This window comes from Amphiprion ocellaris, chromosome 7 (assembly GCF_022539595.1).
Source record: "Amphiprion ocellaris isolate individual 3 ecotype Okinawa chromosome 7, ASM2253959v1, whole genome shotgun sequence".
In the NCBI taxonomy this organism is placed as follows: Eukaryota; Metazoa; Chordata; class Actinopteri; family Pomacentridae; genus Amphiprion; species Amphiprion ocellaris.
This window is the reverse complement of record NC_072772.1, coordinates 26,805,857-26,832,165: the sequence shown is the minus strand read 5'-3', so window position 1 is coordinate 26,832,165 and position 26,309 is coordinate 26,805,857. Positions and strand designations below refer to the sequence as shown.

The window sequence follows — 26,309 nt, the reverse complement described above, 5'->3', positions numbered from 1 at the left end:
CATCTCAGTCTCAGTTCCCAGTGCTTTTCCATGTGCCATGTTGGCTCCGAAACTGAACAGGTTAATGAATGAGTTTGATTGGCACTTCTCTGACTTTAAAGCACAGTGCTCAGGCTTTGTCATCTTTGCCAATCCAAACCACTGACATCTGCAGTGCGCCACATCAACTTCAGAGGACGTTAATAGAGCTGCTAAGCGATAGTACCCTGAGGGCAAAGTTCTTGGATGCTGCAATTGGGGACTTCTACCGTCTACTGCCCCCTGGTTTGATGCCACAGCTCCGACTTCTAGCTGCCTGTGTTCTGTCCATGTTTGGGAGAACTTATCTGTGCGAACAGATGTTTTCAATAATGAATCTAAACAAGTCTAAGTGGAGATCACGCATCACCGATGAAAACCTCCACGCTGTTTTATGGATTGCCTCAGCACAAGACCTCAAACCAGACATAGACACAGTGGCTACGAGAAATCAGTGTCAGACATCCAGCCAGAAAACACACAGGTAAGCATTTTTAAAAACCCTAATTTGTTATGTAATAGAATGTATTTCAGCCATGAATAACAGTTAAATATGTATGCGATTTAATGATTGTGGTTGCATTTTCTTTTGTGTTTGTCATTCTCAGAACATGATCAGTGGATAAAGGTGCGTGTCCACTAGATGCGATTTTCCCGCATAGCAACGCACCGCATCTGAAAATCGCATGGACGGCAGGCGGTCACTAGCAGACCACAACATGGTCACATGACAGCGCTTTCAGCTTGACAGTCCGCCAGACATGTCGAATAAACACAGCGGCTCGGCCGCAAACTTTCCCTTTTATTTCAAAAACACTAATGGTTAAAATGCGTGTGCAGATACAGCTGTTATAAGCTTCTCCTCCACGGCGAACTGTCTTCAACACCTGCCGACCTTCTTTAAGCGCCTTGTCTGGACAAACGCATCGACTCGGAGGCTGATCTGCTCCTGGATTTCAAGCTGGACCAACATGGCGGCTTGGCCGCAAATTTTCTCTATTATTACAAAAACACTGCAGCGAAAAATATTTCTGAAAGCATTTGAGGCGAGAAATAAGCTGTGCAGTAGCTGAATCTGTCCTTGTTTTATTTCACCGATGGCTAGTTTAGATGTTTGAAGACGGTTTCACGATGCGTGGGATCTCCGCATGCCGGAGTTGAGTCTACTCTATGCAGCTGCGGCCCGCTCCAGGTAAACACACCGAATCGCAGCTGGAAATGCGCCGCATGTGGCATGCTGGTCTGGTTGCGGTGCGTTTCCAGTTGCGATCTGGTGTGTTTACCCGGAGAGGGCTGCGGCTCATTTGCATAGAGTAGACTGGACTTCCACTTTACTTCACATGCTGTCACAGACACGATGTTTGATGACAAGTCACAATCTTTTTCGGGGGTCATCATCAACGCGTTAAGGCTTTTCACCTTATTTGAGGTAAATATGATGAACTGACTAAGAAAACTACATCAAAATGTGAATAATGGCTATTTCCTGATACCACAAGGTGGTGCTATGACTGTGAATGAATATTATCGTATGGATGTAATATTCAGATCAGAGACCTGCCCTGATGTCATCATCATCATCAGTCCTGTTTAATGGCAAATATTTTTGGGGGCCGCCCTTTGACTTTTGTAGAACATTTTGATAACTTTTCATCAGGAAGATCTGTTTTATGTACTGGCCAAATTTCAGGTCTCTTGGACTCAAGATGGTGCCGCTCTAGTGGCAGCTAGTTACAGCAGCTCTCGCTCGTCGAGTATTCTTTTCTGTTTATTTTCTTTTTCCTCTTGCTTTCTCTTGTTTTTTTTCATTTTGGTGAAGTTGCACTAGTAATTAGTGTCAATAATGGACATGAAACTAGCGCAGTTTGCTTTGATTTTTCTTCTGTTTTTGAATGTGCTGTCCACGTCGGTGATAGCAGACAGCGCGGAGCAGTGACCACGTTGTCTACTCTCGAGACCAACTGTTAGCCCTCCGTAGCACTGCGAGGCTAACCGGTGAGAGGCCTGATGTCCCCCACGAGCTTAAGAGGAGGAGAAGGGGAAGCCATGTGGAGGCAGAACACCACAACAGGAGGAGACGGTACAAATCCGTCCTCCCCTCAGTCATCACCGGGAACGTAAGATCCATTAGCAACAAGATGGATGAGCTTACGGCGCTAACACGACACCAGCGGGAATACCAGCAGTGTAGCATCATGCTATTCACGGAGACCTGGCTAACAGCGGTAACAATGGACTGTAATGCTGCGTTGGATGGCTTTCAGTTGCTGCGAGCAGACCAGATGAAGGAGAGTGATAAGAGGAAAGGAGGGGGACTGGCTGAGTTTGTTAAAGATAGATGGTGTAACCCTGGACACATCACTATCAAAGAAAAACTTTGCAGTAAGAACATTGAACTTTTAGCTGTTAGCATGAGACCATACTACTTGCTGGAGCATGTCTTCAACTTGAGCCTGAAGCTGGGGAGAGTACCACAACTGTGGAAGACATCCTGCGTGGTACCGGTGCTGAAGATCTCACACCCCAAGGACTTCAACCACTACAGGCTGGTGGCATTAACATCCCACCTGATGAAGACCTTGGAGAGGTTGGTCCTTTGTCATCTGCGACCCCTGGTGAGCTCATCATTGGACCCTCTGCAGCTCGCCTACCAGCCTGGCATGGAGGTTGATGATACAGTGATCTACCTCTTGCACAGATGTTTCTCTCACCTGGAGAAGATGAGGAGCACTGTGAGAATCAAGTGTGTTATTTAGGTGAACACCCAGGTACTTGTAGGTCCTCACTCTCTCAATGTCAAGTCCCTGGATTTTCAGCGGTGGAGTGTATGAGGGTTTCCTGTGGAAATCGATCACCGTCTCCTTTGTCTTGCTGGTGTTCATTTGGAGGTGGTTCTGCTCACAGCAGTTGACAAAGTCCATGATGACCTTCGTGTACTCAATCCAATTCAATTCAATTTTATTTATGTAGTGCCAGTTACAGTCAAATTGTCTCAATGCTTTACAGAACCCATATGCCTGACCCCCAGAGCAAGCCCCAAGGTGACAGTGGCAATGTCTAAAAGGAAAACACCCTTTTAACAGGGAAAAAAAACCTTGAGCAGAACCCGACTCTTTATGTAGGGCAGTGCTTCTCAAATAGTGGGACGCGCCCCCCCAGGGGGACGTCAGGGGGGGCGTGTTTGACCTCGGGGAACATGCTTTTTCATTTTTTTATTTTGATTTTTTTTACTGTCCTAGAATAAAGTGCAATTGCACCTCCACTACATTAGGGGGCAGTGGCGCTCTCATTGGCAGAGTGTGCGCAGAAAGCATTCACTTGGTGGTGTAGGGGTTTTGTTTGCACTGAGCATGCGCGCTTTGCACACAGCACAGAGTATGAGTATGAAGTGTAGACACGAAGTGTAGCAGACCCTCAAGTGACACCATGAAAAAATATTTCACAGGGATGAGAAGACAGGCGGAGAGAGACGGCGATAAAGAGACAAACGAAAGTCTCCCGAAAACTAAAACGAGGAAATATGACGAAGCGTATGTAGCGCTTGGCTTCACTGTGACTACGGTGGGAGACGAGGAAAGACCGGTGTGCTTACTGTGTCTAAAAATGTTGGCAGCGGACAGCATGAAGCCAAATAAATTAAGGTGTCACTTAAAGACATTACACCCCAATCACGCTGATAAGCCGCTTGAGTTTTTTCAGCGAAAACGTGCCGAATATTGCCAACAATCATCCCGCTTTGTGACTGCTACATCAGTAAACCAGCGAGCGTTGTTGGCATCATATAAGGTGGCGTACCAAATTGCTCAGTGCAAAAAACCCCACACTATAGCAGAGGAGCTGATACTGCCTGCAGCATTAGACATGGTCTCTGTCATGCTGGATGACGCAAGTGCTGCAAAAATAAAAACTATCCCTCTGTCCAATGACACTGTTGCTGGACGTATAAATGACATTGCTGACGATCTTAAAGAACAGCTGGTAGATAAACTCAAAGACAAACGTTTTGCCTTACAATTTGATGAAGCAACTGACAGCAACAAAGACTGTTTGTTTATTGCTTATGTACGTTTTGACATGACAAATTCCCTGTGTGAGGATCTACTTTTTTGTAAATATGTCAGAGACAGAGCCACAGCTGAAGAGCTCTTCAAAATGCTAGACTGCTTCCTGACTGAGAATGGGCTAAACTGGGAGAACTGCATTGGTGTTTGCAGTGATGGTGCACAGACCATGGCAGGGATGAGAAAAGGACTTCGGACTCTCATCAAGAAGGCCTCACCTAATGCAGAGTGGACACACTGTGTTATACACAGAGAAGCACTGGCATCAAGGCACCTTTCCTCTGAATTAAGTGAGGTTATGACTGACATTGTAGGTGTAGTCAATTTAATAAAGACCAGACCACTAAAAACAAGTCTTCTCTGCTATCTGTGAGGAGATGGGAGCTGAACATCAAGCTGTGCTGTTTCACAGTGAGGCAAGGTGGCTGTCACGAGGAAAAGTGTTGTCCCGAGTTTTTGAGCTCAGAGAGGAGATAAGAATGTTTTTGGAGCAGGAGCACAAGTATGAAGTTGCAAGAAAGTTTAGTGATGAGAACTTTCTGATGAAACTGGCCTACCTGAGTGACATATTTGGAAAGCTCAATGAACTAAATCTAACGCTTCAAGGGAAAGATCAACACCTCCCTCAGGTCACAGACAAGATCAGCTCTTTCACTCGAAAGCTTGCAATGTGGGGCAGGCGACTTGATGAAGGAAATACTGAGTCATTTGAGAATCTGCAGGAATTTGTTGACACTACTGACTATGATGCCACCTCAGTGATTCCATATTTTAAGCAGCATATTTCATCACTGATGGGATTCTTTACAAAGTACTTCCCTGAAAACAGTTCCCAGTATGACTGGGTGAGAGATCCTTTTTAATGTACCAGCTCCAACTGGTTTCAGCTCTGCAGAGGAGGAGCAGTTCATAGACATCACATCTGACTCCACATTGAGACTAAGTTTCACATCCCAGACACTGAGTGAATTCTGGCTGAATGTGGAGAAGCAATATCCACTCTTAGGACAAAGAGCTGTGCACATTCTTCTTCCATTTGCAACTTCTTACTTCTCTGCTGTTGCTGCTCTGAAAAGCAAATACAGGTCCCGGCTACACATTGAGCAGGAGCTGAGAGTTGCTGTGTCCTGCTTCAAACCCCGCTTCGAAAAGCTGTGCATTGCAAAATGTGCTCATTGTAGCCATTAATCCAGACATCATCTTTGATTAAAAAAATCAGCACAAATTATTTTATATATTTTTGTTTTACAGGATAAAGTTTTTTTTAAATATTGTGCTCCTGAGTTAATGTTGGTGATCAGTTTGAATGCATTATTATTTATTGATTTTTTGTAATTTTATTTTTCAGTATCATATGGTTTGACGTGGTCAGTCAAAAAATGTTTATAGTTTAATTAAGGATTTAATTTTATTTTTGAATTTCAGATGCACTTTAAATATTTTCTGTTACAGTTAATAAAGCTATTCTTTGTTGTAAGTTGGTCCATATTTCTTTCTTTTTTTATTCTCTTATACGTTAATAAGGATACAGTGTTATGCAGAGGTGTACTTATAACAATTTTATAAACAAATGATACTGTTTATAGTCGCGCGGGGGCGCGCGAGATGTTTTCTTCTTCCTAGCAGGGGGCATGACAGAAAATAATTGAGAAGCACTGATGTAGGGGGACCCATCTGCCTGCTGGCTGGGCGGGTTGAGAGGGACAGAACAGGTAGAGGTAGAGGGGCAGAGGTAAAGGGGGAGGGATGGGGGGGAGAGGCTAACCCTAACCCTAGCTTTTCTCTACTGTTTTCTTTTCTATAGTCGTCGCTTTGGGGCACGTCCATTCCTTGGTGTAAAGCTGGTGAGACTGCTGTTTTGTTTTTTACTGTTTTCCGGACTTTTAAACGCCGCATTGGCAAACACTCTATCTCATAGCCCAACTGTTGTTTACACTCAGGAATGGCTTTTAGTGCTTAGCCAAGTTAGGCTGCATCAGGAAGTGCAACCAGAGATCCCCACCGAACTACGGAGGAGAAGGAGGGGATGGAGAGCCACAGTAAAATGCCGGAGACGACGTTACAAACCATGCCTTCCATCTGTCATCATGGGGAATGTGAGGTTTCTCCTAAATAAGATGGATGAGTTAGCTGCGCTAACCATGGGTTTCTTCTTATTTACTCTTTCTTGTTTTTTGAAACTCAAATTTGGCTGTCTAACGATACTTGAAAACACATGTAACTTTACACACACATCAGGACTGGCAAAGAATTTGGCGCCAACTGTAAGATGGCGCCGACTGAGTGGCAGCCAGTTGCAGCAGCTCCGACCCCTCTCTTTGTTTATAGTGACTTTTTTGCACTTTTAGCTTTTCTGTACTTTTTTTTCTACAGTCGTCACTCCGGCATACGTCCATTCCTTGGGGTAAAGCTGGTGAGACTGCTGTTGTGTTTTTTACTGTTTTTCAGACTTCTAAACGCCACATCGGTGAACACTCTTTGCCGTAGCCCAGCTGTTGTTTACACCCGGGAGCAGCTGTTAGTGCTTAGCCAAGTCAGGCTACATCCCGAAGCGCGAACTACGGAGGGGATGCAGAGCCGGAGTAAAACGGCGTGAAAGGAGACGATGGTATAAACCAGTGGTCCCCAAACTACGGCCCGCGGGCCGGATACAGCCCGCCTCCACATTTGGCCCGTCCCCCTGAACAATACCAGAGATGCATTATGATTTTTTTCAGTCTGGCCACGCGATCGAGACTAATACACGCATAGAACGTGACATTCTATTCCACCCTTCTGCAGTCTGTGCCCCTATCTGAAACCCCCCTCAGAAAAAAAATCCTAGACTCGCCCCTGTCCAATAAAATGAAATAATGGCGAAAAGGTTAGGTAAGAGAAAAATTGATTCAGAATGCAGGGTATTTAACCTGCAGTGGACAAACGATCATTTTTTTTGTTCAATGCAAAGAAAAGGCTGTTTGTCTCATCTGTCAAGAGGCGGGCGGTATTCAAAGAATACAATCTGCGCCGACACTATGAATCCCGTCACAAAGACAAGTATGATAGCTTGCAAGGCCAAATGCGAGCAGACAAACTCTCAAAGCTAAAAAGTGGACTGTTAGCTCAGTAGAATACATTTGTATGCCAAGCTCAGCTGAACCAGTCATCCGTTCGGGCCAGCTTCTGGGTTGTTCAACTGATAGCAAGCAGCGGTAAACCTTTCACTGATGGAGAATTTGTCAAGAAATGCTTGAATGCTGTCATGGAGGAGGTGTGTCCTGAGAATAAAGATGTCTTTAATGCCGTGAGTCTGTCGGCGAGTACAATCACCAGACGCATTGAAGAAATCGGGGGTAATGTATATGCCCAGCTGCAGCAGATGACGAAATAATTTGATTTTTTTTCATTAGCACTGGATGAGAGCACGGACGTGCAGGACACAGCGCAGCTGCTCATTTTTATTCGTGGAGACTGCTCATATGAGTCATTTAAGTAAGAGATTCTGCTCTGACAACTAAGCTGAACATTTACCTGTTAAGATTGTGCACGGCACAACAGAAAGTTAGTGTTCCATGGACTTTTTTTCTGTGAAGAACCCAGAGAGGGTTATTTGGTTATTATTTATTTCAGAAATAGTGTTATTATTTATTTCCTGACTTTATTTTTTCTGAGAACACAGAGAGGGCTATTTGGTTATTATTTATTTCACAAATAGTGTTATTTTTTTCCTGACTTTTTTCCTGTGAAGAACCCAGAGAAAGTTATTTGATTTTTATTGATTTCATAAATAGTGTAATTTTATTTCAGAAATAGTGTTATTTATTTCCTGACTTTTTACTGTGAAGATCCCAGAGAGGATTATTTGGTTATTATTTATTTCATAAATAGTGTTATGTATTTCATTAATAGTGTTGTTATTTATTTCCTGACTTTTTTTTCTGTGAAGATCCCAGAAAGGGTTATTAATATTTGGTTACGTGTGGCTTTCTGGAAAACAATAAATGTTTACGTTTAGGCACCCCTGCAATCGTCACACTTTTTCTGTTACAAACTGACCCCAGCCCCCCGTCAGAGAAGGGAAAAGTTATGTGGCCCTCACAGGAAAAAGTTTGGGGACCCCTGGTATAAACCATGCCTTCCAGCTGTTATCACAGGAAACGTGAGGTCTCTCCTAAATAAGATGGATGAGCTAGGGGCACTAACGTAGCTGCAGCGGGAATACCGAGAGTGCAGTCTGCTTCACTTCACGGAGACCTGGCTAAATGAATTTACCCTGAACTCACTGGTGCAGCTGGATGGATTTCATCAGAGTAGACAGAGACATGAGGCAGAGTGGTAAGAAGAAGGGCGGGGGAGTAGCGATGTCTGTGAACAACAAGTGGTCTATCTGTTTTTCAACAGATTTGTCTGACACTGTCCAGCCTACCTCCAGCTACTCTTCCCTGCTCACCCCCAGCCACTCCCCCTCATCTCCTTCACCACCACCATCTCTGGGGCTCTCCTCTCTCCCCCCCACCTCCTCTTCCTCTCTTCACACCAACAGTGGATCAGGTGAGAATGCAGCTTAGGAAGACCAGAGCGAGGAAAGCCATGGGCGCTGATGGCATCAGCTCCAGACTCCTCAGGGACTGTGCAGCCCAACTCTGAGACTAGAAAGAATTCCTGCCATGTGGAAGACTTCTTGTGTGGTCCCGGTGCCGAAGACCACATGCCCCAAGGAGTCCAATCCTATCAGACCCTTGGCCCTAACCACTCACCTGATAAAGGTACTTGAGAGGATCATCCTGAACCATCTTCACCCCCTGGTGAGCCCAAACATGGATCCCCTGCAATTTGCGTACTTGCCTGGCACTGGGACGGATGACGCCATCATCTACCTGCTGCAGAGATCCTTGTGTCACCTGGAGGACACTGGAAACATTGTGAGGATCACGTTCTTCAACTTCTCCAGTGCCTTCAATACAATTCCACCGTCACTGCTTAGAGTGAAGCTGGAGAGAGCAGGGGTCAGTGACCAGCTGGCTGCAAGGACCATGGACTACCTCACAGATAGACCCCAGTATGTGAGGCTACAGGACTGTGTGTGTGATGTGGTGGTCTGCCACATATGCGTCCCCCAGGGTACAGTACTCTCACCTTTCCTCTTCACCCTCTACACATCAGATTTCCGGTACTCCACAGACAGTTGTCATCTCCAGACATTCTCCAATGACACTGCCATCATAGGATGCATGTCAGGGGGGAACGACTGCGAGTACATTGACATTGAGAAAGTGCGGACCTACAAGTACCTGGGTGTTCAGCTAAATAACAAACCAGACTGGACAGATAACACCGACTCTCTTTATATGAAGGGTCAGTGTCGTTTATACCTGGTGAGGAGGCTAGCATCATTTGGTGTGAGCAGGCCACTGCTGAGGACCTTGTAAGACACTATGGAGGCATCTGTGATCTCCTATGCAGAGGTGTGCTGGGGTGGGAGGTGCTCCAAGCGGGATAAGGACACACTCAACAGACTGATAAAAAGAGCCAGCACAGTCTATGGCTGCCCCCTGGTCTGCATTGAGGTGGTGGGAAAGGGGAGGGCTCTGGCCAAATGGTCTGCTATCAGAGGAAACACCTCCCACCCTCTGCATTAGACTGTGAACTCTTTGAGCAGTGCCTTCAGCGACAGACTCTTAGACCCTAAGTCTAGGAAGGAGCATTTTCGCAGGTCCTTTATAATAAACATCAGTCAGACTTTACAATGCCACATTATAAACATCACTGGTCTACCTCTGTTACTGCTGCACTTTTTTCTCTTACATACACATTCCACCTACTTATGTGCAATAACTAGTACAACCTCATCCTCTTGTAGGCTCTATAGTCTTTAAAAAAATAATCATCGTCTGAATATAATGTTCTCTGTAATTTTGCACCGTGTGTTTTTTCTTATTTATTTTTGTACTGCCTTTAGATTTTTTTCTGTTGGAACTGCTGTAATGGCGAACTTTCTCCACTGTGGGATCACTAAAATTTTTCTCATCTTAATAAGATGTCAGGGCTGAGTTATGAATCCTGGCATAACAACAGCAAGCTTCATATTTATGTTTATTGGTAGGTGAGTTTGAATAGTCTGAACAAAAGTGACTGTAGGTTGATATTACAATTGTAATGTTTTATTACTATGGACGGGGCCTGCTACTCATGATGTTATTACTATTTAGTTTCTTTTTTGTTTGTTTAAATTGTGTTTGTTGCATCTATTTAAATTTTGAATAACTTATCTTTTTCATGATTTGTCACAGGTCTGCCCTGACCAAGGGCAGAGGGGGCCCAAGCAGCTACATAAGAAGAAGAATCCTCCCTCTGTAACTTGTTGATGTACAGCTGAATAAAGCTGTACTGAAATTAATCAGAGGCCTCTGTGTGGTGTTTTAAACTAGAGTAGACTTATTCCCTGTAACTGTTTTATTCGTACTACTTAATATTAAAGCTGTATATTTATCTTTTAAAGAAATGGACAACCATCCTATTAGAACAATAAATAGTCTAGCGCATATAAAATGAGATTCTTAAAAAAACAAGCTTGTTGTGTATGTCAGTATGTTAACTGTACCGTATGAGTTTAAAACAGTTTTAATGACATCAGCGTCACTGACTCATTGTTCTAAAACTCTTTTTTTAATCTCTAAATTTGATTAGGAGGAAGTACACTTTTCAGTGTTTTTTGTGTATTACCCTGGCTTAGTGATGAGGACACCAGAGACTTATTGTATTTCAAATATTTCCCAAGTGTCTTTTGTCCATAGAGCCCAAGATTTATTATTTTGGCCTGACGGTACAAGATTTTTTCAGGTAGAAACTTCAAAAAATAGTGGGTTAAACAACAAAGCATTTGTATAAAGTATATTTATACTTTGTTAATCTGATGAAAAATATTTATTTTACTCATTGTACAATGAGTAAAATATTTTTCATCAGTTTAACAAAATATAAATATACTTAATTATATATGCTTAATGTCCTTAATTATATATGCAATAAATCTGTTTGTAGCCAAGTGAGCCATTGTGAGTCTGTAAATGCTCTAATCATGTGGTGCATAATCAGGTAGAGTTTGATCTGTAAAGCACTGTTGCTCTTTTTCACCAGAGCAATTAATTGATCAACTTTCTTGGAGTCCATCTTAGATTGTGTTTCCTTACATAATTTCTTTTTTGCACAACACATTCCAGGTCTATTACAGGTAGGTGTCTACATGTATGTGATCAGATGTAACATTTTTTGAGACATCTGGCACCAAAATCCATCTGTCAAGCTGAAACAAGTGACAGAACATGGAAACATAATGACTATGAGTTAAAATGTATTCTGCCATCATTCCCCCTGCCTAGCTGAACCTGACACTGTGTGCATCTTGTGGTTTGTAGGTATGACACTGGTAAAGACGGCTTCATCGACCTAATGGAGCTGAAGCTGATGATGGAGAAGCTGGGAGCTCCACAAACCCACCTGGGCCTCAAAAATATGATCAAAGAGGTGGATGAAGATTTTGATGGCAAACTGAGTTTTAGAGAGGTGAGATGATGATCTTTAAAGTTCCCATATTGTGCTCCCTTTTAGCAGTTTCATTCAATTTGATTTTATTTGTATAGTACCAATTCACAGCATATCATCTCAAAGCACTTCACATAATAAGGTGAAGACCTTGCAAATGTTAAACAGAGTTAAAAGAATCCAGCAGTCCAGTTTCACTTTGAGCAAAGCAGGTGGTAACAGTGGAAAGGAACCAAAAACACTTCCCCTCTAACAGGCAGGAATAAAAAAATCTCTGACGGAACCAGGCTCAGGGACGGCAGCCATCTGTCTCGACCAGTTGGGGTTTGGGTGGGGATGAAGGGGTTAAGGGATAGCAGGATAGCAGATGGAGAACAGACAAACAATCCAAACAGAACAGTAAACTTTTAAGAGGTTGGTGAGAACAAAAACTGCAGATCAGAGATGTGTAGCTCCAGATCCAGAGACACCTGCAGAGAGAACAGAGAACTTCTGGGAAGACACAAAATTAGTGATATGTAACGGTGGTGTGTAATTGTATGGAAGAAAGAGAGGAAAGTAGAGGTGAGGAGCCCAGTGCATCATGGGAAGTGTCCCAGCAGTCTAAACCTATAGCAGTATAACTATGGGACAGCTCAGGTGATTCTGAGCAGCCCTAACTATAAGCTTTGTCGAAGAGTAAGTTTTAAGCCTTATCTTAGAGGTAGAGATGGTGTCTGCCTCCCAAACCCAAACTGCGAGCTGATTACACAACAGAGAAGCTGATAACTGAAGGATCTGCCTCCCATTCTACTTGTGGAAACTTTGGGAACCACAAGTAAACTTGCAGTCTGAGAGAGATTTACTCTGTTAGGATGATAAGGTACTATAAGATCTTTAAGATAAGATGGAGCTTGGTCATTAAGAGTTTTATATGTGAGAAGCAGGATTTGAAATTCTATCCTGGATTTTACAGAGAGCCAATGAAGAGAAGCTAATATGGAAGAAATAGGATCTCTCTTACTGGTTCCTGTCAGAACTATGGCTGCAGAGCTTTGTATAGGCTAGAGGTTTTTATGGGAATTATTGGGACATCCTGATAATTTTTCAGCATCACTCTGAGACAGGATGTTCCTAATTTTTATGATATTATGCAGGTGAAAGAAGGCTTTTCTACAGACGTGCTTTATGGGTGAGTTGAAAGACATACAGTCATGGACAAAAGTATTGGCACCCCTGGAATTTTTCCAGAGAATACACCATTTCTCCCAAAAATTGTTGCAATTACTAATGTTTCTGGTATACACGTGTTTATTTCCTTGATGTTCATTGGAAAAACACAAAAAAGCAGAAGAAAAAAGACAGAATTTACATAATTTTACACAAAACTGAAAAGAGGGGCCGGACAAAATTGTTGGCACCCTTTTAAAACTGTGGGTAAATCATTTTATTTCAAGCATACAATGCTCATTTAAACTCACCTGTGGCAAATAACAGGTGCTGGCAATATAGAAATCACACATGAAGCCAGCTAGAATGTATAAAAGTTGACTCAACCTTTGTGTTGTGTGACTATGTGTGTCAAGCATGGAGAAGCAAAAGAAGAGCCAACAAGTGTCTGAGGACTTAACAAGCAAAATTGTGGAAAAATATGAACAATCTCAAGGTTACAAGACCATCTCCAGAGATCTTGAAGTTCCTTTGTGCTATGGCAGGAGACCGAGGAGAACGCCCCTGCTGACAAAGAGACGTAAAAAAGCCAGATTGGAGTTTGCAAAAATGTACCCGAGTAATCTTCAATGTTTTGTGGACAGATGAGACAAAGGTAGAGCTTTTTTGGAAATGCAAGTCATTCTACTGTTTAAAGAAAATGGAATGAGGCCTACAAAGAAAAGAACACAGTACCTACAGTCAAACATGATGGAGGTTCAAAGATGTTTTGGGGTTGTTTTGCTGCCTCTGGCACTGGATGCCTTGACGGTATGCAAGGAATCATAATTTGGAGACTATCAAAATATTTTGGGCCACGATGTAGGGCCTAGTGTCAGAAAGCCGGGTCTGCATCAGAGGTCATGGATGTTTCAGCAGGACAATGACCCGAAACATACCTCAAATAGTATGCAGGACTAAAAGTGCCAAAATTAAATAAATAACTACATCATTAAATAATTAATTAAATATGTCATTAATTAAAATTGAAATCAAATATGTCTTTAATTAATTAAAATTGGAATTAAATACTTAAATGTGTTATGAAATAAATACATCATTAAATAATTAATTAAATATGTCATTAATTAAAATTGAAATCAAATATGTCATTAATTAAAATTGGAATTAAATACATAAATGTGTTATTAAATATGTCATTCATTAAAATACCAATTCATTTTAAGTAAAAAACATATATTATTATTTCACTATTTAATTATTTCATGGTCCTTGTGTTGCAGTGGATCATGAATTTATTTTATCTGTCAACCTCGCCCGTCAAAGTCGGTGGGCGAGACTAACACGAATCTAGTCTAATCCACTGCTTTTGTCTGCCTTGAAACCGGAAGTAGAAGAAGTCTTTCTAAACATGGTGGGCAGCATGATGAGAACATTCAGTTGCTCCTCAGCGAGGCAAGAGAGAATGAAGCGGCCTTGCAGCGGGAGGAGATGGCCCAGAATGCTGCCTTCAACCAGTCATTCCTGGGTGTGCTGGGGCAGCTGGGCAGGCAGTGCTGGGTGTGCTGGGGCAGCTGGGGCAGGCAGTGCTGGGTGTGCTGGGGCAGCTGGTGCAGGCAGTGGGCAGCCGGCGAGTGTGAGCGAGTCCACCTCCCATAGACTTGAGATTTACAAGTGCTGGTCATATAATTAGAATATCACGAAAAAGCTCGTCTTTTGGACAACTGTCAGGTCAGCAGTCTTCCCCATGACTGTGTAGCCTACAGAACTAGACTGAGAGACCATTTAAAGGCCTTTGCAGGTGTTTTGAGTTAATTAGGTGATTAGAGGTGTCTTCAATATCGAACCTTTCCACAATATTCTAATTTTCTGAGATACCAAATTTGGGATTTTCGTTAGTATTCAGGTATAATCATCAAAATTAAGAGAAATAAACATTTGAAATATATCAGTCTCTGTGTAATGAATGAGTATAATATACAAGTTTCACTTTTTGAATGGAATTACTGAAATAAATCAACTTTTTCATGATATTCTAATTATATGACCAGCACCCGTAGTTGTATATAGTTTTACTTTTAGCCCTCCACTGTAGGACAGGCCCACCACAGTTTGTACTTTGCACATTGTAAATAGTTTTGATTTTGCTGCTGACTAATAAACTATTTTGTGACTTATGTGATTGCATCACAACTTTTCATTTTGTCTGTTAAGACACTGGTAGGAAAAGAGTCAACAGTCTGAACCAAACAATTCTGTATTCCCTAATAATGTATTTGTGTTTAATGGGATTTAACATGTTTTAACACAAACTACTTTATGGTTCATAATTCCGTTGACTGAAACAGCTCTTAAAACAGCTGTTTTAATGTTTTGGCGTTTAATTTCTCATTTAATCTTGCTAACCTTCACAAACAAACAATAGCATAGACACATCTGCAAAATGTACAAAAGTTTATTGTCAGAATTGCATTCAAGAAAACAATAGCAGTCTGGGGACCAAAAAACAGAAGTATAACAAGAACAATAACTAAAGTTTTGCATGACACGTACTGCATCAGTGCATCCTGTACATCTCTGCCCTCCTCCTCTACACCTTGTGCCACTGCAGGCTCATGTGCTGCTGCTTCAGGTAAACCCAATGAAGTCTCATAAGAGAGCCATCTGAAACACATACACAGCATACATATTTTAATACCTAATAGCGATAAACTGCAGCCATTACAGGGTCGTTCACAGGACTGATAAACGATAGCTAGCGAACTAGCATTAGCTTACCCTCACGTGTCGTCTAGTTCGTATTCTCTTGTCTTCGACTTGATACTGCTGTATCGCCTCCCAAACTCTCCTGAGTGTTTCGACTCGCTGCTCTCAGCTTTCTCCGACTCTTTGACTCTATTACTCTGAATCTGACAGAAAGCCACAGACCGAGCAGCAGGTGAACCATCGTCTCCATGTACATTGTTGTGTTTGTGTGGCACAGAAATGACGGTAAGCGACCTTCGGGCCGCCGTGCTATGATTCCACCCACGATGAGGTGGTACTCAATGTAATGGAAAAACAACTAAACCTAGACGAGCCGTGGTGAGCCGAGTAGGTGCTAAAGGAAATGCTAAAGAAAATTTTGTCTTGCACCGCACGTATCAACATTTGGGCAAGAGGACCGAGTCTTTAGTGGTTGCCAATAAAGTTTTGTTTAATACAGTATCCAAACCAACGTAGAGGTGAATAGCGCCACCCAGTGTATCGGAATGTGTTCACAAGCTCTGCATCAGTCCATTATCTGGAATCGATTTGCCTTGACTTGATGTGCAGGGTAACCAATCAGGTGTTAGGATCCGCCCACCGACTTTGACGGGCGAGGTATAAAATAAATTCATGATCCACTGCAACACAAGGACCATGAAATAATTAATTAAATAGTGAAATAATAATGTATGTTTTTTACTTAAAATGAATTGGTATTTCAATGAATTAATGACATATTTAATAACACATTTATGTATTTAATTCCAATTTTAATTAATTAATGACATATTTGATTTCAATTTTAATTAATAAATGACATATTTTTTAAACATATATTTATTGTTTTTCTTTTATACAAAAACATCAACACTTTGAACATGGCAGAGATAAAAGCAATAATGATATAATGGTACATAAAAAAAGGGGGATATTTAAATAAATGGAATAAGATGAAAATAAATAAATGAACCTCAGTAATGGGTCACAAACTTATTTTGCTAAGTGTAGCAGATAGAGACATCTAATACATTACATAATAATATAAAACATAGACATAAAAGTAAAATAAAAATAAACTTGTACAAGTACATCCCCATAGTCAATGAAATCAACTGGCTAGTTAGCGCAGTCATTCACCACCCCTCCAATGTCACCAATCTTTATTAATTCTAGAAACATCCTCCAAATGATATAGAATTCCGAAGCTCTCTTTTAAACCATATATGTCAGTTTCTCAAGAGCCAAACTTGAAGTTAAGTTAGTTAGCCAGAAGTCAAAAGAGGGGCAAGCAACATTCTTCCAACATAAAGCTATAGACCGTTTGGCCTGTAGTAAGCAAAGGTCAACCATTATTCTCTCCTTAGCAGACAATGAGCAGTTGTCAGGATAAATGCCTAATATACATAACTTAGGACATGAGGGTATCGGACAAGATGTGATCTGAGAAATATATTTTAACACAGAGCTCCAGAATTTTTGAATCTTATCACATTTCCACATACAGTGATATAATGACCCTTGATGGTTGTTACATTTATAACACAAGTCAGGTATATTGGGATCAAATTTATTTAATTGTACAGGGGAGATACAGGATCGCATTACCCAGTTAAATTGTACTAATCTTAACCTGGTGTTGATGGTTTGAGTATGTGTTTTTAAACATATTTTACTCCACTCATTAGTTGAGATGTCTACTCCTAAATCTTGTGTCCACTCATGTCTCTTACTGTCAGAGTTATCCTTTTGGTTGTTAACCAACAAGCTATAAAACTGTGAAACCAGTTTTTTCCCAAAACAATCTTTCGTAACATGTAACTCTAATGTGGATAATGGAGGTTGCTGCACTGAGTTCTTTAACTGTGATAGAATAAAGCTTCTTAGTTGTAAAAATTTAAAGAAGTGTTTCTGCGGAACATCAAACTTTGTCTTTAACTCATTAAATGACAGTGTTGTCCTTGTATACGTCTTGAAGCTTTACTATACCCTTGTTGAACCATATTTTAAAGCCCATGTCATTTTTTCCCAGGGTAAAAAGGTCATTTCCCCAGACTGGGGAAAAACTGGACAACCCTGAGAAGTCGCCCAAAAGTTTTGGTACTACATGCCAGACAACAATGGTATTCTTTACAAAAGGATTAGTGGTTTTTTCTTTTAATTTCTTTAAGGGAGCTGAATATGAAAAGCTGTCCAGTGCCAAACCCTTTGAGGACAATTTTTCAATTTCTAGCCAGGGCAAAAGAACATCTTTGGAAAACCAAAACATTGTGGCTCTCAACTGGGCAGCCCAGTAATACCATTCTAGGTTCGGTAGCTGTAGACCTCCCCTGTCGTATGGTAAATACAAGAGAGAGAGTCTGAGCCGTGGTTTCCTATTGTTACAGATGAAATTAGAGAGAAGCTTCCTGATCTTAGAGAAAAATGGAGGTAGAGGGGCTAGTGGAATGGACTGAAAAACATATAGAAATTTTGGTAATATAGTCATCTTTATGATGTTTATTCTTCCTAGTAGAGACAGAGGCAATGTGGTCCATCTGGTGATCTAGAGAGAGAGTTCTACAAGCATGGGCTCATAGTTGGCTGAGCTGAGATTACATAACTTTGGGGTAATTCTGATGCCCAAGTACTTAAATCCCTCTGTGGCATTTACAAATGGATGGGACACTAATGGATTCTTCCTCTCGTTTCCATTTAGAAACATGATGGAGGATTTTTCTTTATTCACTTTGAAACCCGAGAAGTTACCAAATTGATTAATTAACCCCAAGAGGTATGGTACTGATTCCGCAAGATGAGATAAAAACACAATAGTATCGTCAGCATACAACGCTGTATTGTGTTCAATGTCCCCAGTTTTAATACCATGTATTAAAGGGTGTGTTCTAATTCCTATTGCCAAAGGTTCCATTGCTATTACAAAAAGTAGAGGAGAAATTGGTGACCCTTGTCTTGTGCCTCGCGATAGCTCAAAAGGCTGAGAGACAAGTTTATTAGTAGATACGATAGCTGTAGAATCAGCAAGTAAAATTTTAATCCACCTCCTGAAATAATCTCCAAATCCAAAACGTTTGAGCACCTCGAGAAGATAGGCCCATTCGACTCGGTCGAACGCCTTCTCTGCGTCGAGGGATAAAATTGCAGTATCGGGAGAATCTTCGCAAGCATGAATTAAATTGAGAACTCTTCTTACATTGTGGAACCCCTGACGATTTGGCACAAATCCATTTTGGTCACCATGTATAATATCAATGACACATTTAATTAATTATTTAATGATGTATTAATTTCATAACACATTTAAGTATTTGATTCCAATTTTAATTAATGACATATTTCATTTCAATTTTAATTAATTAATGACATTCAATTAAATATTTAATGATGTATTCATTTATTTAATTTTGGCACTTTTAGTCCTCCATAAAATACCACCAAGAAATGGTTGGAGACAAAGTGACTTGGAGACAAATGTTGGCAATTTAAGTCTTATTCTCGCAGTTTATATTTTACACATTTTTAAACGAAATACAATAAAAATAGTTTTCACCATATGGGAACTTTAAATACCTGGTTGTACAAAGACAATCACTCATAATATCCCCACATAAGAAACCATACAAAGCCCTGTCAGATTAGTCATCATCATTTTAGACTTTTATTAATCAAGTACATTTGAAATGTTAATGTGTGGATGTTGTGATGAATACTGCAAAACTGAAAGAGACATAAGGTATACACAGAGACATGAAGTATGTGTTAATGAACCCAGTAACAGTTAACTGCAGATGGCAGTAATAGATGTATGGCATGTCTTGTCTTGGCATATACTAATATAACTACACGAAGTAAAACACTGTACAAACTAATAGTTTCTCTCCTCCCAGCAACTGACAAAGAAGTCTGGTCTGGGATTCTAGTTTGACTAAATGTTCTACCCAGATGATTTGATAATGTCAGGGTTTTACAGATCCAGTTTTAATCTCCCAAAGTGTTTGCAGACTAATCAGGACTGCCCTGATAATATCAAATTTGTTTGATATTTACAAGAATGAGGATGGTTATGATTATCACGTTACTGGCTGGAGCGGTGGATGATATTTTCAAGCACCACTATATATTTTAGCCCTACGGCTAACATTAGCTACAAGTTTTAAAACTCATATTTAAAATCTTATGTCCACATCTCACTGAAGAATTTCTCTGATCCTGATGTGAATGATGCAACCTCAGTTCAAAATCTGTTAGGATTTTAAAACTCTTGTAGTTTGAACCCAGCCTTAGGTGACATACAGTTTGGAACACAGTGAAACGACAACTGTGTAGACTCAAGAGATGTTATTTTCTTGACTGAATGTATACGTATTTCCAAACTATCTACCCTGCTGCAGTTCCTGCTTATCTTTCGGAGAGCAGCAGCTGGAGAGCTGCAGGAGGAGAGTGGTCTGATGACTCTGGCCAGACTGTCTGAGATCAATGTCTCCACTGAGGGAGTGATGGGGGCCAAGGACTTCTTTGAAGCCAAGGTATGATGGCAGTTTGCGCTGTGTGTTTTCTTATACTTAGTCTGACCTTAACACCACCAGAGTGACAACGTTTAGTTTGGCCTTGGATTCCTTGGGAACATGCTGCTAAACATTATGCCCTGTGTTTGGGATTAAAATATATGTTAAAATATTTACTATATACACATAATTGTTGGTCATTGTTTTTGTTTTAATTCACTGTATAACTTCCAGAGACAGTGTCAAACCAACAATTGTAGACAACTGCCCAGAAATTTGAGACTACAAGTGAAAATATATTTGTTCTGCATTTATGTAGATTTTTATGCAAAATGTGTCATTACATGGTTTGATTTGTCATAATATTTATATCATTTGATTGAATAGTTCAAGTGAAATTTTGACTCTGAAAAATGCCTATGCTTTTCAGAAGATCTTAGATTTGTTCTGCCCCTATTGCTTTAATGACAGCAGCAACTGAGCTGCATGGACTCCACAAGTTTGTTCGAACCTGATAACTCATGTCATCCCAGCATAACTGTGTCACTGCAGCTAATCTGGTGCAGTTTGATTGCTTTACTAGAAATAAAGCAGAATATGAATTATTTCGTCTTTGTTTTACATCAGAATTTCTTGTGTTTTTAATAGATGTAAAACTTATGATTTCCAAGTTTAGATGAAAATATGTCAGATTGTCAATGTGATCTCAGACTTTTGGAACCCACTGTATGCATTCTCTATGGTAACTGCATTACACAGTATCTTACATTATAAAAGCCAAATGATGTAGGCTATGTGCTTTATGTATTATACTCTGAGCATCTTACAGGATATTCATTGACAACATGGGTCACACCTATCTATGGAACATCCAGTGGTGAAAAACAGAAGTCAGTCAGTTCAATCATAAACCTCCTAAACAAATGCTCTGACATAAGTCTGAAGAAGAAGAAAGTAGTAAATGTCTGCAGGATAACACTGTTCTGCTCCAGCATCCTGTTTCATTTCTATTATAAGAACTGTTGTCTGATAAAACACAGTCCAAAATGTGTCCAACGATATCACATACATTTAAAGCCAGCTGACAGTAAGGTAGTCATGCAGGGCTACTTGAGACATCAGGATGATTTGTGTTGATGAAAAGGAACACTGCCATTTTGTGTGTTACCAGGTGCAGGCTCTGTCTGTGGGCAGTAAGTTTGAGGCTGAGATTCGAGAGGAAAAAGAAGAACGCAAGAGACAGGAAGTGGAGAAAAAACAGCGTCAAGCTGCTTTCAAGCAGCTGCAGTCCACCTTCTGCTCATGACCCTCTTCAGAGAGTGCATCACCATGCTCTCATGCACAAGTCATTGTTTCTAAAATTTTAGAAATAGTTCCACACCACTTACACTGTGTCATTTGTCAGAATGGGGTACTTTAATTTAAAAAAAAAATGTAGACAGTTGTTTCAAAGTAAATGCTCACTAAAATGCTTGAAAATACCTCATTACACCTCACAAGCAAGGTTCATTCATTCCAGTCTTCTGCAGCTGTCTTAGAGCAAACATGAGACAAAAACATTGCATCAGACATGTAATGAGATACTTAGTGATCACTCCACGTTTTTGAAAATCTCAGTTTTACTGTGCATTTCTGTGGGCTTGTTCCTCGTGTCCCTGTTTTTATCTCCCTGATTTTTGATTCCAATTTGGTCATTTATATGATCTTGCATAAGCCTCACATTGTTAACACTATCCGTGTCATTAAGTGAACATCTACTCTACAACTTGCAATGTAACAGAAATAGTATAGGAATAGGTAATAGTATATTATTAGTATTAACATAACAGTGTGGAAACATTTAGTGGTCCTTGTACAACTTTGAGTGTTACTTTGACTTTTAGCCCAGCTAACTAGGTTATACTGTCCTTGACTGCCAACAACTTTCAACATTTGATATCACTCTCATGTCTGCATTCAGTACTAGCTGGTGTCAGGCCATGGTAAGCCTAGCCTATGTTTATGCTCAGCTAGCCTATGTCAGGCAAGGCTAGCCTATGTTATGTATGGCTCACAATGGCTACCAGAGGGGGAAATGGCTAGTATGGCTAAAAAATGTCTGAAGCAAACTGACATCTTGCAATCCAGTCTCTTAAACCTGTGTACAGAATGAAATTAAAAAATGCTAAATCATTTTTGTTTCATAGAATAGTGTTACTTTTAAACTAACACATAAATAAGGAGAGGGTGTAGGCTCCACCGGACGGCAGGGGTGTGGCCGGTCTGACAGATTCTGACAGATCTGTTCGACTGGTCACCTAAAAAAAAAAGGACATGACAAGACTGCAGATGGAGTCGAAACATGTCAGCAAGGTAAAACCATACTTTTCTTATTTAGTTGTCGGTTTAAAAGTAACACTACTCTATAGTAACAAATGACAAAATTAACATAATACAATGATTTTTGTTTCACTTCTGTGCTGGAACCTTATTGATGAATACAAGCTTCACATCAGTAGCACCGCAACTCCTCCTGAAAGCTCAAATGTTAATTGCTACATTTCTGTTTACAGTGTAAATAATTGGGATACAATAGTTAACCATTGAACTTAAAGGTATCAAAGTATTTTCTGATGTTGGACAGAGCGAGACTGTTTTCCAATCACCTTCAGTGTTTGTGTTGCCACATCCTGACTCCAGCTCTGTACTCAAAACAGATTTGTGGTTTATATCTCAGAAGTAAAGCAACTAAACATTTAGCAAGAACAAATCTTTTAAATCTGTCTATTCTTGCATAAGCATAGGTCAACAACAACAGACTTTATTTCAGCCTCATTAATAAAAACACAGTGTCAGATTAAAGATGGACAGCTTACATTTAAGTATGCTCACCTATAACACCAAGGTTTATCAATTCCCTTTTGATACTCTTAAGACCTAAACTGAATTAACAAATGGCAGTTGCGAATGGACTGTTGAGTGTTTCTGTGAATTTGAGTGCCGTGTAGTTTTCATTTTCGATAGCACGCAGAGCAGGCAGATTTTAAAATATATATGCTCGAGATTCTAAAATATCTGAATTCAATTTAGCTTTTTTTTGTGGTCAACTATTTATTTGAAATATGCTGAAGCCCCGGGTGCATAAAAAGTGACCAAAGATGTTGGTAATCTTGAGACGAAAGTACTGGTGTGTCAGCTGGTACAACTTCTGACTGTAGACCTGTGGACCATGAATGTAACAGTGGTCCTTCATCTCACTGAGCTGGAGATACAGATTGCAGAGTGACATCTTTGAGTATTTTTGTAGAAAGGTACGATAAATACCATCAACTCATTGTTCGGACAATTTATTTAGATGCTTAATATGTCTGAGAAACTAGCTTATATGATGAAATGTAAAAATCACTGGAGTGCCCATTTAATGTGACAATGTAGTCATTCATGTGCTTCCTCTGTCTGCTACAGTTCAGTTCTGCTTCTGTAACTTAAATTACGTGTGAGCAGTATCCTAAGTATATGCAAATAAGCAAATCACAAGATCTTAGCTGGACTGTCACAATCTCAGAAGCTGTTACCACATACTAATCACCTGTATACACTTTGATTTCAGATGTTCTGAAAAGGGATTCATGCTGTAGATTGCTATGTAAGTGCTCACTTACAGCCTGCCAGAAACTAAGATACGTAGCAGTTTCCACATAGAGCTGTTGATGTTTCAGGGTGAAAAACAAAGGTCTTGTGCTGCACTCAGAGTAAAGCTGACTGTATCTAGAACAAATTTCAGCTTTTGTCAAGCTGTCTACCTATGCATTTCAGCTCTACTATATCAGATGGACAGTCTTTCAATAGTGTGGTCTCAAATCTCTACCTACTGTTCTACTGGCGCAGCACTGGAAAAAACGTGTGATCACAACAAAGGTGGCAGCTTTATTAGTAGGTTTGCTGTGCAGCATTGTGGTGAGCATTAACACAGAAAGTGGCCCTTGATGCTGGAAGGAATAAGTCAGTATTTTAGGAAATGTCACACGGGGACTCAGAGACTCAGGTGCAGACAGCAACGACACAGCAGAAGAGTAAATTCAAATAAAAACAATTGTGCAAGATACAGATAACAGGATACCAAGGGGAATACCAAGGACTGACAGCACTAGAGAGAAAGTGCAGGACAAGACTATTGCGTGGGAGAATACGAGGGTACACTTGAGCAAGAAGTGACTACATGAGCCGAAGGAGGACAGAAGGCTAGCTTAGTTTTCACTAAGCTACAAACAACGACGCATATTCAATATTACAAGTTAAGGTTATCACGGAATGCAGGACTAACCGGTACTTAGTAATAACAAGCTAGGAAAGACTATCAATAGGTCGGAAATGCACTCACAGTGCAGTAACAGAAAAACAAACACATATCTTCATAGATTGCCAACACAGCGAAACACAACTGTGGAGGACGTGTGAGGATAACAGGTGACAGTAAGCACAAGCACAGAATACACACACCAAGGCTCCAAGGCAAAACTTCATTCAGTATGTTTGCAAACTCGAAACAAAATTCCACTCTAGTTGGCAACCGGAATGGGGAAGAGCAGTAGAGGGAATGCAGGAATGGTCTCGTCGGCAGGAGACAGAAGATAATTTGTGGAAGGAAAGCTACAGGTGGACCAGGTTTCTCATGGCATGGCAAGATACCAGGTTTGCCAATGGAGGCAGAAAGGCAGACAGGGAGTGACAGAGAACTGCAGCAGAAAAGAAGCCAGGTTAGACACGGAGCAAACACAAGCAAGAGCAGAATATTGGCCTGGTTGACTGACTGGAGTAGTTCAACAGTCTGGTGTGGAGGGGTGGCCTGAGCTCAGCTTTTATGGTTAGAGATGATGACTTGCAGGAGAGCCACTCTCAGCAACAACTGTCGATGATCAGGTTATTATCCAGTGAGCTGAACCTGCACACATTCCACACACACACTTCACTCATGCTCACATAAGGATAAAATGGAAAGAAGGGAAAGGAAAGCCTGTCACTATACAGAGGAGGAGGAGGACAGAACAGGAAATTTGATTATACTTATACCATGAAAGACCGAGGTGAGAATGTTAAATTATTTATCTCATGTCTGAGTGTTCAGTCAAAAATAGCATAGAAAACAATTTGGTTCTGTATGACATGAAAACATAAATCCACTAGGACCCCTCACTAATGCTCTATCTTGTTTGCCATTTGTGTGCGGAATAAAGAATATTAAAAGAAACATCGCTGCTGTAGGGGCAGTTATGTGCAGAAAGTGTTTCTTTGTGAGCAGCACCTGTCTGCTTACCAATCAGACTGATTTTATTAATCCTAAAAGGGAAACTGTACCAAATCATGTAACAATCTGCACTCTCATGGGAGATGGTTCCCCCATACTGTTGGATAGATCAGTAAATAGTATAGCACATCATGTCACTTACCCGTAAATAAAATGTTTTTACATTTCTGATAAAAGATGTCAAGTGTCAGACAGTGAACTTTAGAGGTGCTGATAGGTTTTTGAATTGCTCAAGGCTAAGCTAGGCAAACCACATCAATCTTCATATCTCACTCAAAGAGTTTCCACAATAAAATGTTGATTTGTTTCTATTAAAAAAAATTCTGTTAAAGTAGCAGTGGACAGTCTGCAGTGACTATTTTTTGATCCAGAAAAAGATGATGTAGTCCTCTGATCTCTGTGATGAACATGTCAGTAGGCTTTTGTATGTGTGCGCATGCATGTGCACGTGTGTGCTGTCACAAATATGCATAACATTTGCATTACACCCAACTTAAAACATGACATTTCCATGTCCAGAATCTGCTCTGCCCTGAGCTTCAATCACTGCCTGTTCTGGGGTTTGCTGACTAATTATCACAGTGTCAGTTGAATTTTGTAACTTAAAATGGATTCAGAAAAAGTTAAGAAGCTGTGACCTCAGCATAGCTTATTGAAAAGCACGGTTCATGTTTCCAGGCCTTTTCTTCAGTCTGTTTTATTTGTATTTAAGTTATAGCATGTTCTAGTTGTCATATAAATAATATACTGTGTATCGCATACCTTGCTCAGTATTTGTTGTGGAAATGGACAATGTATTTTTTCATGAAGAAAATAGTCTATATTGTTATTGTTTAATTAGAGACTTATAAGTTGCCAAATATAAAAGAAGTCAGTAAATTATATTTTTGGGCACTTGTAAATATATTGTGCTGTTCTACTCCCCTTCACAATAGAAATGTTTAACTTAATTGTATTAAAGGAAAATATATAGAAAACACAAATATGTATCATTCTTAGATAATAAAATAAACTGTAGGGTGGAGC

The 26,309-nt window shown here is 40.4% G+C and overlaps 1 protein-coding gene across 1 annotated transcript in view; it reads left to right on the top strand.

The window, feature by feature from the left end:
• efhd1 (EF-hand domain family, member D1) overlaps positions 1-25,630 on the top strand; it is a 34,257-nt gene extending 8,627 nt beyond the window's left edge. Inside the window, exons 2-4 of the mRNA XM_023267787.3 lie at positions 11,474-11,621; positions 19,886-20,020; positions 21,171-25,630. Of these exons, the coding sequence (XP_023123555.1) occupies positions 11,474-11,621; positions 19,886-20,020; positions 21,171-21,305 (418 nt within the window). The 3' untranslated portion in view covers positions 21,306-25,630. The remainder of the gene's footprint in view (positions 1-11,473; positions 11,622-19,885; positions 20,021-21,170) is intronic.
• Positions 25,631-26,309: the final 679 nt, after the last annotated feature.